The following is a 12,721-nucleotide window of genomic DNA, read 5'->3' as shown; positions in this document are numbered from 1 at the left end:
CTCCAGGGCTGTGCCCGCCTGTGGCTCCCTTAGTCGCATGACTCTGGATATTCCAGCTGAAAGGCTGTGGAGCCTTTTCAGGAGGAAGCGGACCTTGGAACGGCTGGTGGAGGGAGGGTGGTGCCGCACCACCCCTATGGCCCCAGTGACAGAGGGACAGTGACACCACACCTGAGTGTGGGCACGTGGTCCCACAGCCACCACCTCACTTAAACTCACCCTTTGCTGAAAATATCATTAATCCATTTTACACCAAGGCTCAGAGAAGTAAAGGGATTTGCCAAAGTCATGGCGGCAGCGGAAGAGGCATTATCTGAAGAAACCAGGGCTGCCTGCAGATTAGTGGGTTGGCCTGGTGAGGGAGGGGCTGTTTTCGGTGGCTCTGTTTGGCAGGTGAGACAACTCAGACCCCAAGTGGCTGAGTGATGTGGCTGGATTCACACAAGCAGGACCCAGGGCTAGCCGGAACACCCCGGCATCTCGCCTCCGCAGCCCAGTGCACAGACAGAGCTGCGTGTGCTGCAGCCTGGCCCCACGGGGGCCCCAAACCGGCCCCCCGTCCTCAGTGTGCCAGCTCCCAGCCAAACCGATACATTAGCGTAAGGAGTGGCAGGCACTAGCGACCGGGCAGGGCGGCTTGGGACTGGGGTCTCGGAGGCGGAGCAGGCCTGAGCACGACACCGGTGCCTCTGGCCATCGGTCCACTGCCAGCTGTGCCCTGGGACCTGGATCCCGAGCCCAGGAAGCTCCTCAGCCTCTCCCCACCGTTCCCCGCAGCTCCTGAATACCAGCACCACATCCTGGGCTCTGAGGGGAGATGCCCCTCCTGGCCCTTCCGTGCTTAGGTGAACACAACAGCTCTATGACCTTGGGCAAGTCACTAAACTTTCAAAGTCTCAGCTGACCAGGATGCCACCAGCTCTCCAGACTCAGAGGCTGGCAAGTGACGTGGGACCATCCGGTCTCAGAAATGGCCAGCACCTGCCCTCACGTCCCACCACATCTCAGCCTCCCCTCAGCTAAGACGAGCCAGGCATCTGCCCCCCATTGCTCAAGGTTGCTAGAGAAATTAAACTGGCTAAGAAAGTCCTCTGGGCCCTGAACACAACACAGGTGGGGTCATTATTACGAAGCTCCTTCATTTCCCAGCTGCTACAGACTAGATGTCTGTGTCCCTGTGAAATTCATATGTTGAGGCCCGAATCCCCACTGCGATGGGGTCTTTCGAAGGTGATTAGGTCGTTAAAGTGGCATCCTTATGGATGGGGTCAGGGCCCTTAGAAGAAGAGACATGAGAAGGAGGATCTCTCTCCACCCTGTGAGGACATAGCAAGAAGGTGACCATCCACAAACCAGGACGAGGGCCTTAGGCAGAACCCAACCACACTGGCACCCTGGTCTGCTCTCCAACCTCCAGAACTTCAGGAAATCACTGTTTGTTGTTTAAGCCCTGACGTCTGCGGTATTCTGTTATGACAGCCTGAGCTAGATGGTACCTATGGTGTCTAGGGCATAGAGTACTATGTTGTATATGCTGCAGAGTATAGACTATATAGTATGTGGTATATAAAACAGTACTTGAGCTGAAGGAAGCCTTGGACCCCTTTTAGAAAGCGTCCCAGGGGTGCCTGGGTGGCTCAGTCGGTTAGGCCGCCAGTTCTTGATTTCGGCTCAGGTCATGATCTCGTGGTCATGGGATCAAGTCCCACATTGGGCTCCATGATCCTCTCTCTCCCTCTGCCCCTCCCCCACTTCTCCTCCCTCTCTCTCTCGCTCAAAAAAAAAGAAAGAAAAAGAAAAGAAGAGAGGAGAGAAGAGAAAAAAGAAAAGAAAGGAAAAGAAAAGAAAAGAAAAGAAAGGAAAAGAAAAGAAAAGAAAAGAAAGGAAAAGAAAAGAAAAGAAAAGAAAAGAAAAGAAAAGAAAAGAAAAGAAAAGAAAAGAAAAGAAAAGAAAAAGAAAAAAGAAAGAAAGCAAGCATCCCAGACTGGGGCAGCCCCTGAAAACTTTCCTCTACATGAATCACCCTGGGCCTTAGAGACAGAAGTATCAGGGTTGGCACGTTTTTATGCAGTACTTTCTTTTCCTTTGGCATCATCTATGTTTTTTGTTCCTTCGTGGCGAATTTTCTTCCAGGATCAGGTGCTTGTCTAACTTTGGCTTTATCACGACCTCAGCAGCGAATATGGCAGAACACATGGTACGATCTCAGGAACTGAGAAGTGCTTAGCGACAAGGGTAAAGGTGAAGGTGATGATGACAGTGATGGGATGACTGCGATCAGGGCTGCCACACGTGTATATGGTGGTGTTAGGGAAAGGCCCCACTCTGGGCAGGTGCAGCCTGCCTCTGACCTTGCGGGAAGAAAATGGTGCCTTTTCCTGCAGGTGGGCACAGGCTCATGTGTCCTGCACAGAGCACAGTGGTGGTGGTGGTGCCAGTGTCAGGCTGAAGAAGCATGTGGATATAGGGAAGGCCCATGGGGAGGCAGGGAGGGTGCTGGGAAGCGGTGGGAGGGTGGGAGTTTTCGGTGGGGGTGAGGGGTATTGTGGCTGACTGCACCAACATGGCAAAATCTGAGCTTCCTGCCAAGAGTTGGGTCGGGGGTACATCCATTCAGGCTAGGAGGGCACCCAGGTGGTGAGGTCACTCGCCCCGGCCCCGACACTACGGCACCCAGGTGTGGTTGCTGAGAGTAAGGCTGGACGTTGCTGGGAGAGGCTGCTGAACACTTGTGTGTCCCTGCTGTGGGCTGGAGCCACAGGCCACCCGCAAGTCAGCTGCACTACACAAATATTTGTTTTGCTCTTTGTACCTCATTAAAACCCCCGTTTACGATGTTGGTTCTGACCGTGGGGGTTGAGTACTTCATTTCCAGGCCCTGCAAGGCTTGCTGGGTGGGCAGCCTGGGCAGCTTGCTCTCTGTGCCCCGCAGGGCACTTGGGGGAGGCTCCGTATCTTCTGGCCACAGTGTGGAGACAGAGCGACATGTCCTCTACCTCGGCCCAACTCCTTCTCATCACAGATGAGTTTCCTTATCTGTGCAATGGGTCAATAACTGCCAGCTCCCAGGGCCGTCTTGGGGATAAGGAGAGATGATGTCCACAGCTGGTACACAGTAGGTACTAAATGCATGTTGGTTCCTTTCCTTCCCTCTCTTCCCCAGCCTTCAAAGACAGAGTTGATTTCTCAGTCCTGGGAAGAGACCAGAAACTGCAGTTTCTGCCAAGGCCTCTTCTTGGGACCTAGTTGAGTTCCCTCCCAGGGACTCGTCTTCTCCTCAGGGAAAAAGAATAACTTCTCCTTGTGCCTCAGGGACCAGTGGTCACACTGAGGTCAGCAATCCCAGGCCTGAGAGGATGGCTGTTGCATGTGTATCCTGGGAAGAGCCTGGAGGTGCCCAAACTGAGGGTCATGCTGAGCCCCTTCCTGGGACGCATAGACAGGGCCAACCCCCTGCCCCGAGGACCACTCCTTGATTCCAAAAGATAGAAAAATTGAGGCCCATGGGAGAGGAGACTCATCAGGAGGCTCGGCCTCGGCCCAGCCTCCTGCCTCCAGCCTTCCTCCCCAGGATGGCTTCCCCGCTCCTGAGGGAAAGAAGAGGATTCTGGGATGGGTTGCTGGGGTGCAGGGCCTGCAGGGGAACATCCGGAGGGGGGGCGACCAAGGTTTCTAACAATAGCCTCTGTGCCTGTAACAAGCTCACACCTCAGAGGGAGGGAAGAGGCTTGGCTGGGAGAGGCTTGGGTGGAGGATGCTGACCTAGATCGCCTGGGATGGAGGCAGAGGCTGGCATCCTCTGAGAGGGTGGCTGTCACCTGCCGAGACCTCCCCCTCCCCTAACTCCCAACACCTGCTAATACCACTAGAGAACTGTCTGATGGGGGGCTGAAGCCTGGGGGTCAGGAGTCTAGCATCTTACAGCTTCACCAGGGGTTACTTCCTCTTCACAGGTGGCTACCACTCTACCTGCCACCCGGGGCTGAAGACCATGTCCTCAGGATCAGCTAACACGATCCTTGCCGACAGAGGCTGGAGTGGGGACCAAGCTCCCACCTCCTAGACTATCAGAGCACACCTGACGGTTGGGGAAAGTGAAGCCTAGAAAAGGAAAGAGAGTCACATATGGAGTTAGAGGAGGAGACAGAGCAGGGTTTTCTCTACCAAATACCTCCTTTCCCATGTTTCATGTAGACCTGGGACCTCAAGGGCCTCCCTGCTCTTGCCTCCAGGCCAAGTTGAGGCTAGAAGCCCCAGGACTGGGGCAGGCTATTGAGGATGTGGAGACAGGGTTTCTGGGACCAGCTGGGAAAACCCAATTCAATCCCAGGGGTCCAATGGGAGCCCTTGGTTGGGCGGTGTGCCCGGCAGAAGCCAGCTCAAAGCAATTTCCTCCCCAGCTGATAGGCAAGATAACAGTGTATGTGGAGGGGGTGGGGAGTCATCCATCTGGCCTCCTGGGATCTCCCTTCTGCCCACAAGATTGAGTACCAACTTCTAGTTCAGAGCCCTGACCTGAGGCCTCCTGGGGCCTCTGTCTGCCCCAGGAAAGGGCCAGGGCAAGAGCCTGCCTGACCAGTTCTGGATAGCCCAGAGAGGCAGCAGGGACAGAAGCCCTGGACAGAGCTCCCAGGAGGCATGGTGCAGGGACAGTAAAGAAGCACTTAGTTTCTATTCTCAGGCTCATCCTGCTGAACCACTGGCCATTCTGCCACTTCTCCCCAGATATCATGGCCCTCAGGGCCCAGGCATGAGGAAGGAGCAAGGATGGCTCCCAGGGGGCAGGGGCCTGGAGACACGAACCAATGCCAGAGAAGGCAAAGAGTGGCTATTTCTCTGCTTTTAATGACAATCTAGCTGTAAGTTCAAGACAAACAGAAGTTCGGGGTGTGGTGGTATCTTAGGGACTGAGGGAACCAACGTGGTCCAGTATTTTGACTTGGACGAGCCTGTTAGGGCATTCTAGGAAATATGCTTCCATTCTTCCTCCGCAGCCACTCAAAGGGGCCCAGCCACCGTCCCCTCCTCCTGCCCGGCACTGTCCCCTGTCAGGCCTGAGCTCAGCCCCACATGCCAACATCTCTCCGTAGCTGGATGTCCCATGGTTACCTCAAACCCGACCTGTCACACAGAACTCCTCACGCCACCCATCGACCCGCTCCGCTGCCTGCCTTCCCAATCTCGGCTGGGAGTCATCCCTAACAGAGGGACAGATAACAGAATCAAAGTCACCCCGCATTCAGGTGACCTAAGAATGCAGGGAGTGCATGGAACCCGGAATCAGGAGGCCCAGGTCCAAGACCCTAACACTGGGGCAGCTGACTCTTCTGACCCCTGTCCTCGCTGACAATCAGGAATAATAAATCCTGCCTGGCTTGCCTTGCCAGATAGGTGTGGCGAGCCAATAAGATAAGGGTTAGAAAGTATTTGAGAAAAGCAACCCCTCCCATAGAGGTATAGAGGATTATTAAGACAAGTGACTGGGGAGGGGCATTTATCAGATAGTTCACCAGGCTTTGTGCTAAGCATTTGGTAAATATCATCCCATTTAATTCTCAAGGCAATCCAGTGAGGATTAGACCCACTTTGCAGATAAGAGATTGAGGCTCAGGGAGGCAAGGTGGCACCAAGGTCACAGAGCCAGGCAGTGTGGAGCCAGGATCTTCATTCAGGTCTGAGAAGTGTAAAGCCCTGTGGCCGTTCACTGCACCAGACAGGCACTTCTCATTGCTGGGAGTCAAGAGAGCTAACTGGGTTCTGCTCCAGCTCTTCCAGAGGCCTGCCGCATGACCTTGGGCAAGTCATTGCCCCTCCTCTGTCAGCAGGAATAATGCAAATTTTCCTAGGCAAGGAAAATTTCTGCCATGCAGGGATGCTGCCAGGCCGGTGTAGGCACTTCTGCAGCACAGGTGTTCATGACACCTCTGACCTCAATCTGCCAGTGCCCTAACCATCAGCCATGTGTGCTATTTGCCCAGGGCCCACGCTGTTGCTGGGGTGGGGTGGGGGCTTTGTGTCCTGAGCATAGGAACTTCTGTCCAACCAAGCAGAGGGGTCCTGGAGACCAGAAGACCAGCAGTGAGCCACGGCAAGAAATACGTCTCTGTAGAAGCTTCCCCAGGCTACAGCCTGCTCCAGACCCCAAGGTGGGCAGCCTCACAGAGTATGCCTACCTCTGCCCTGACACTTCCAGGCTGGCCTGCCTGCCGCCGCCGCCAAAAGGTGTAAGGTGGATGGTGGCAGACACAGACAGAAGCGCTTGCAAGGTCACCTGCTTTTTCTCAAACGCCAGCCCATAGCCCTCCTCTTGTCCTTCCCACAGACGACTGCATTCAGCCCATGGCTGAGTTAGGTTTGTTCAGAACAGTGTTTTTTTTACACCCAGTCCTTTTACAATTTTTTATTTAGTTTCTGTAGCCAGTGCTCTGCCCACAGCCCCTAGGATCCCTTTACAGTTTGTGCACACACAACTCCAGTCTCCTCGGAGCTTTTCACTCCCTATGGCTAGCACCTGCGGCTCTTTGTCGGAGACCTGCCCCAGGCTGCTGGAAGCCGCTTCGCCTGCTAGCACTGAGCGCAGGAAGTACCCTGAACTAATGACAGACACGCAAGGGGATATAAAAACTCCAACTTCTTTGCCCTGACTGGGACAACTCAGAGGTGTGAGGTAAGAGGTGTGAGGTATGCTGTCCCCAGAGCTCCCCATGGGACTTTGCTTGATGTCACCCTTGTTTGGCCTCCTTCCTTCTTTCGTGTGTCCCTCTTCCTTAGTCCCCCACCAGATGATTTCTGGAAACACTCCCCACCTCAACCCCACTGAGAGAAAAGCCACTTTCATGCAAATCCTCACCTCAGGGTCTGCTCCAGAAGAACTCCCAGGATACCTAATAGAGTTGCCTACAAAATTTGCACAAAAGTCCAGATTTCTGCATCCCATGGTCAACCTATAGATCTAGCAACCCTGGGCCCTTTCTCACTTGGCAACAAGTGGCCAGAGCAGAGTAGAGGCAGACAGAAAATGTTTTCTTCAGTTTTCCCCAGTCTACCACACTCTCTACTGCCTTCAGCTGGCCCTTTTCACCCATTCGCGTTCCCTGCCTGGCCCCTGCCAGCTCATGAGTTTGCATTTCCTACAATATAGTCCGATGGTTAACAGTGCAGGCTTTGGAATCCAGGTTCATCAATTACTGATTCTGTGACTTGATATAAATCCCTTAAACTTTCCGCCTCTCGGTTTCCTTATGTAAAAAACGATGTACCTATATGATACTCTCTACAGTTGTTAGAGACTTCAATGGGATACTGCCTGTAAAGTGAGTTTTACAGTATCTAGCACATAAGAGGTCAAGAAATTACTAATATTTGTCCTCTCGGAGCAGATGTGCCTGCTACAATCTGACAGCCCAAATCCAACTATCTGAGATTACCTGGGGGCCCCTTACTCCCCCTGGGGGTAAGATACCCTTCCCCCAAGATGTTTGGGTCTGACCACTCACCTCTTCCCACTGATGAATATATCGAATGAGGCGGGAGAGACGCAAGAGGCGCAGGAGGCTGAGGATCTTGGTGAAGCGGACAATGCGCAAGGCCCGGGCAGTCTTATAGACCTCTGAGTCAATGCGTGTCTCCACGATGAGGAAAATGTAGTCCACAGGGATGGACGAGATGAAATCTACCACGAACCAGCTTTTGAGGTACTTCATCTTAATCCGCTGAGGATCCAGGATGATCTCTGTGTTGTCCTCCACCACGATCCCTGTGCGGAAGTTGAGGACCAAGTCGATGAGGAAGAATGTGTCCGACACCACATTGAAGATGATCCAGGGTGTGGTGTTCTCATCCTTGAAGAAGGTGATGCCCACGGGAATGATGATTAGGTTTCCAACCATCAGCAGCAGCATGGTCAGGTCCCAATAAAATCTGCCCAGAGACACAGGGGTCAGTTGCCAGGAGGACAGACAGAATGAGTTACAGACTATGGGAGAAAATTCCAAGGGACAGCAAACATTGAAGAAGGAAGTCTCGGGAGGTTCTGAGTCACTGGGTGAGAAATGCACATGGGTACCAGGGGAAGATATGGAGATTGGCATAGAAAGGCTCTTCCTTCACTAAGGATACCCTCTGCCTGCCCCTCTGTCTGCTCCCCTGACCCCATCCCCACTCCCCAGTGGGATTCAGGCTGAAAAGCAAACCACAACGATGATATCCAGAGAGAAGTGCAAAGCTATTTTAGCAGTGGGAGTAGCTCGCCCCACAACACCCCAGGCTCAGGCTTAGCTGCTCCATTCTCCCTGAGGGTCAGCTGTGGTCTGAGACAGGCTGGCAGGCAGACATGCTACAGACCGTGACCAGAGAGCAGGGGAGGTCCAGACACACAGCAAGTGTCTGGGTGGAAGGATGCTTGGGATCCAGTCCCAGCTCTGTCATTGACATGCTGTGTGACATCAAGCAGGTGGCCTCCCTGCTCTGGGCCTCAGTTTCTTCACTGTGCAATCAGGGATGGAGCCTCAACGCTTTGTCCTATAATTCTGAACTGGCCCTCACCCACACTGACTTTCTGGGGTCCCCCTTTAGGCTATTTCTTATTGCCAGAAAATGTCTGACCATCTCTCTCCTCAGAGGTTTGCATCCTAACACAGGGTTAGGGAAGGACAGTGAAATCTTCAAGGGCAGGAAGTGTTAATAAGGGGATTTCAGGCACCAGTGAGGTGCCACTCGATGCAATGGAGTGAGATCAGTGGGGGCTTTAGAGTATCATTTCTCCTAATGCGTCAAAGCAACTGCAAGTGTTTCCTGCGGGAGGTGGGGAGGGCCCCCTCAGGGTGAAGCCACCTGGCTCATCAGGAGCCCCTGTGGAGTGTGCAGACAGCACAGGTAGGCACAGACCCATGTCCAGAAGGTGTGATCAATCAATCCCAGGGATCCTGCCCGAGTACCAGCCACCCTAGGGCTGGCCCCAAGATCTAACACTTGCACTGCCCAGCTATTTCCCTCTGCTATTAATTTAGACAGTTACACAATGATAGATAAAGGTATTAAGTCAGGAAGAAATAAGCATGTTCTCCCCCAAGAGAAATAACCTTTCAGCCATCTTTAATTCTCAACTACACGAAAGCCAGGAGGGAGTGGGAGACAAAAAGACAAGCTTTCCTCGAGTCTTCAGAGGGTCCAAAGTGCTCCTTCCAGAAGAGTTCCAGGTTTGGAAAAATATTACTTCCCAGCAAAATGTTTCCTTTGCCAAATGCAAAATGGTGCTATGAGTCAAGGAGAGGGTAGGGCCTGCTTCACTAAAGGTGGGCAAGACAGCTGTCCCACAACACACAGCTCAGGGAAGCGCAGCTTCTGGAAAGGCAGCTTTGGAGAGCTCCTTTGAAAGCCATGCCATTTAGGGCCTCAAGAAAAGACTTCAAGTCAGGAGCCTCTCAGGCTAAATATTCTCATTCTAAGGCTAGTGCCAAGAGGTCAACTTCAGCTCCTTCCTTGCTCTACAAGCCACCACCCTTTCTCCAGCCCCAATACCCCTATGCCATCTGGGAGAACCCAATCTATGACCCAAGAACCCACCCCAGTCATCACACCCACTACACAGAATACAGCATATCCTGCTAATGACTCGTGGGCCCCAAGAGAATGGTTTCAGCTTCTATGGGGTGTTCCTAAGCTGTGTATACTCTCTACACAGCCTCATGCATGTCATTCAAAGACAGCTGCAGATGCTCATTAGAAGCCACAAACAGGTATCCCCATTCACACACACAGTATGGAAACACCCCTATATACACATGGCCACCATTCCTTTTCACTTAATCTCTTGGAAGAAACAAAACAAAACAAAACTGGCATAGAGAGACTACTGAGGGCCTTGTGGCCCTCTGTACATAAAGCTAATAATACACCCAGGCTAGAAGAGTTTCTAAAATTAACAGAGCGGGCGCAAAGCGGCTGGGAGTGCTGACTCGGGCAGGCCTGCCACTCCAGTGGGTTTCTGCACTTTTCCCAGCTCTAGTTCCCTCAATTACAGACCAAATTTGAGACAGTAATTAACAGGAGAATGTTTGCATTTAGTGGTCTTCATAAAACCAAATTACATGAGGGAAAAACAACCATTTCCTTGCATTCTGACTAATTATTTCAATCGTGAGTTTCCAGATGCTAAGGGATATTTCTGGTGCCTGATCTGGGCTGGGGTCGGAATACTGGAGCATTCCTCCCCACAAACCACTATCCTGAAGCATCACAGAACTACCCAAAAGGCAGCATAATATAGTGGGAAGAAAGGCTTTCAGAGCCAGCCAACCTGGGTTCAATTCCTGGTTCCATCATTTACTAGCAAGTCACTTAATCTCTCCATGCTTCAGTTTCCTTGTCTGCTCAATGAGGATAATAACAGTACCAAACTGGCAGAATTGTTGTAAGAATGAAATGAATTGACGTTTGTAAAATGCTCTGGCCTATGCCTATCTGTATCACTAAGTGAGGCAACAAATTCACAGGAAAGAGGTGAGGGAGGTGAGGGAGGAAGACGAAATCTTCCAAGGAAGAGCCAAAGCAAAGCATCTACTTGGGGGTGGGGGTCAAAGGGAGCTTAGAATGATTCTGGGAGAATCCAGGAGTGGAAGTCAAGGGCCACAATATTCTGCGAACGGTCAGACAACAGAACCAATCTACCTTGGCAGACAGATGCCCTGACCTCAGGGAGCTCATGGTCCAGTCAGACAGAGCACAAGGCTTAGTTAGAAGACAAGTTGAGCAATGATGTAAGAAACCATCCCAGGCAGCAGCCCATGCAGCTGAGAAGGTGAACTCCTGGTGGCCCAGAAGGGCGAGGCCAGAAAGTGTTCCTGGAGGAGCTGGTCTTTGGAACCTGTCCTTGGCCTTGGAGACCACCTCTCCTTACTCTTGCAAGATGATTCCACAGACATCCAAAAGCAGGGCTGGACGAGGGGTGAGGAAATGGTTCAGCACCACGGACAGCTCCCAGCGCCAGCGAGCCCCATTCTGTTGGTCCAGCCAGGGGCAGTTTGCAACAGCCTCCCCACTGCATCCTCTGCTCCCTGGGCCCTTCTTCTTGCCAACCCCAGTGATTAGAAGCATCTCAAGTGACTCCTTAATGTCCCTGGGCTTTTTTACGGGGGCTCCTTAGTTTCCGAATTCATAAAGCCTCCAAAACATTTTACATGTATCAAGCGCTTGCTTTGTGCTTTCCATGCATTACTTCATTTAATCCACACCAGCACTGAGGTGGCTGTTAACATCTGTATTTTGCAGATGATGACACTGAGGCTCAGAAAGAAATATCTACCTAAGACCACACAGCTAGTGAGGAAAAGAACGAGATTCAGAGAGGTCTGGGGGACTTGAGAGCCTGACTGCTTAGGATTTTAGGCACCTCAATGGGATGCAGGGAGGGAGACAAGCCTTACTGGCATTTCTGCATCACACTAGGGAGGTAGCCTATCACGGCAGGTGTGGTCCTCTCTTGTAGACGAGAGAGGAGAAGAGATACGGTGACAGATGGTGACTACACTTATAGTGGTGAGCACTGAATAATGTATAGAATTGTTGAATCACTGTGTTCTACACCTGAAAGGAATATAACATTGCATGTCTGCTAAACCTCAATAAGATTTTAAAAAGAGGCAGAAGAGAGACTTGTGAAGAGGTTTTGAGGAGACCCATCCTCCTGATGTCAGAGCCTTCTGAGGTGCCTCCTGGGTGGGGGAAGTAGCACACCTTTCAAATATTAAAAGCACCTTGGTCATCAGCAACCAGGTACAGTTGTGTGAATCTGTAAAAGGGGAAAACTAAGGTCCATGGAGGAACAGTAACATTTCCAAAACCTTGAGCTGGATGCCCCCTATTTCCCTAGCACCTCACTGCCCCTGGAGTCATGCATAATTAAATTCCACAATCCAGGGTACACACTCCATGGTAGCGTGTGGCAAGCCCTGGCAGGGAAGTCATGGACAGCCAGACTCAGACATGCTGGAGTTGGCACATGCCTGCATTAGAGGCCTTGTTCTCTCCAAAGCCAGAGGACCCTCCCGTATCCCAGTATTCTCAAAGATAAAAGGAAGCCCTGGCCAGCAACACACCTCACCGCGGTTTCAGCCCCATGATCCCAGGCCTGTCCTCCCTCATTCCTGGACCTTCCTTCCCACCTGGCCATCCAAGCAGGCAGGTGGCCTCTCAGCAGGCGGATGTGGCCCGAAGGCCAGCTTTGGAGGAGGTCTCATGTGCAGAAGGAACGGGGGATGGCAAAAAGCCAAGCAGCCCTTTTACACTGACACCTGGAGCATTTCATCATTTGGTCTGAGAGGAAGGTTATGGTCTCAAGGGAGCTGAGGGAAGCGAAGATAGGAGGCTCCTGATCCTGAACGCAGAGACTCAAGGACCAGACCAAGGGCCCTCTTCTTTCCTAGAGGCTGAGAGGAGTGAAGGGTAATAAAATGGGAGCAGGAGAAGTAGAAGCCGAACAGGGATGGCCTCCTTCAGCCTCCTCTTGCCCACATACGCCCATGCTTGCCCGTGAGCACATATGCTCATGCACACAAATGCATGCACATGCACACATGTGCACATACCTGCACACGTGCACATGCACACACCCACCCCTGGATACATTTTTGTACACGTTTCATCTATGTGCTCCTGTTAATTTTTCCCTCGTACACACATGTTTGCATACATTCCCTGGGACTCCTGCCAGCTGGAAGAAAGA

The 12,721-nt window shown here is 52.1% G+C and overlaps 1 protein-coding gene across 1 annotated transcript in view; it reads right to left on the bottom strand.

The window, feature by feature from the left end:
- The window catches only part of HCN4 (hyperpolarization activated cyclic nucleotide gated potassium channel 4), a 42,692-nt gene that overhangs the window by 10,234 nt on the left and 19,737 nt on the right, over positions 1 to 12,721 (bottom strand). Inside the window, exon 2 of the mRNA XM_030317756.1 lies at positions 7,497 to 7,920. Within this exon, the coding sequence (XP_030173616.1) occupies positions 7,497 to 7,920 (424 nt within the window). The remainder of the gene's footprint in view (positions 1 to 7,496; positions 7,921 to 12,721) is intronic.

Source organism: Lynx canadensis, chromosome B3 (genome assembly GCF_007474595.2).
Source record: "Lynx canadensis isolate LIC74 chromosome B3, mLynCan4.pri.v2, whole genome shotgun sequence".
Taxonomy (NCBI): Eukaryota; Metazoa; Chordata; class Mammalia; order Carnivora; family Felidae; genus Lynx; species Lynx canadensis.
This window is presented reverse-complemented; position numbering and strand designations above follow the sequence as displayed.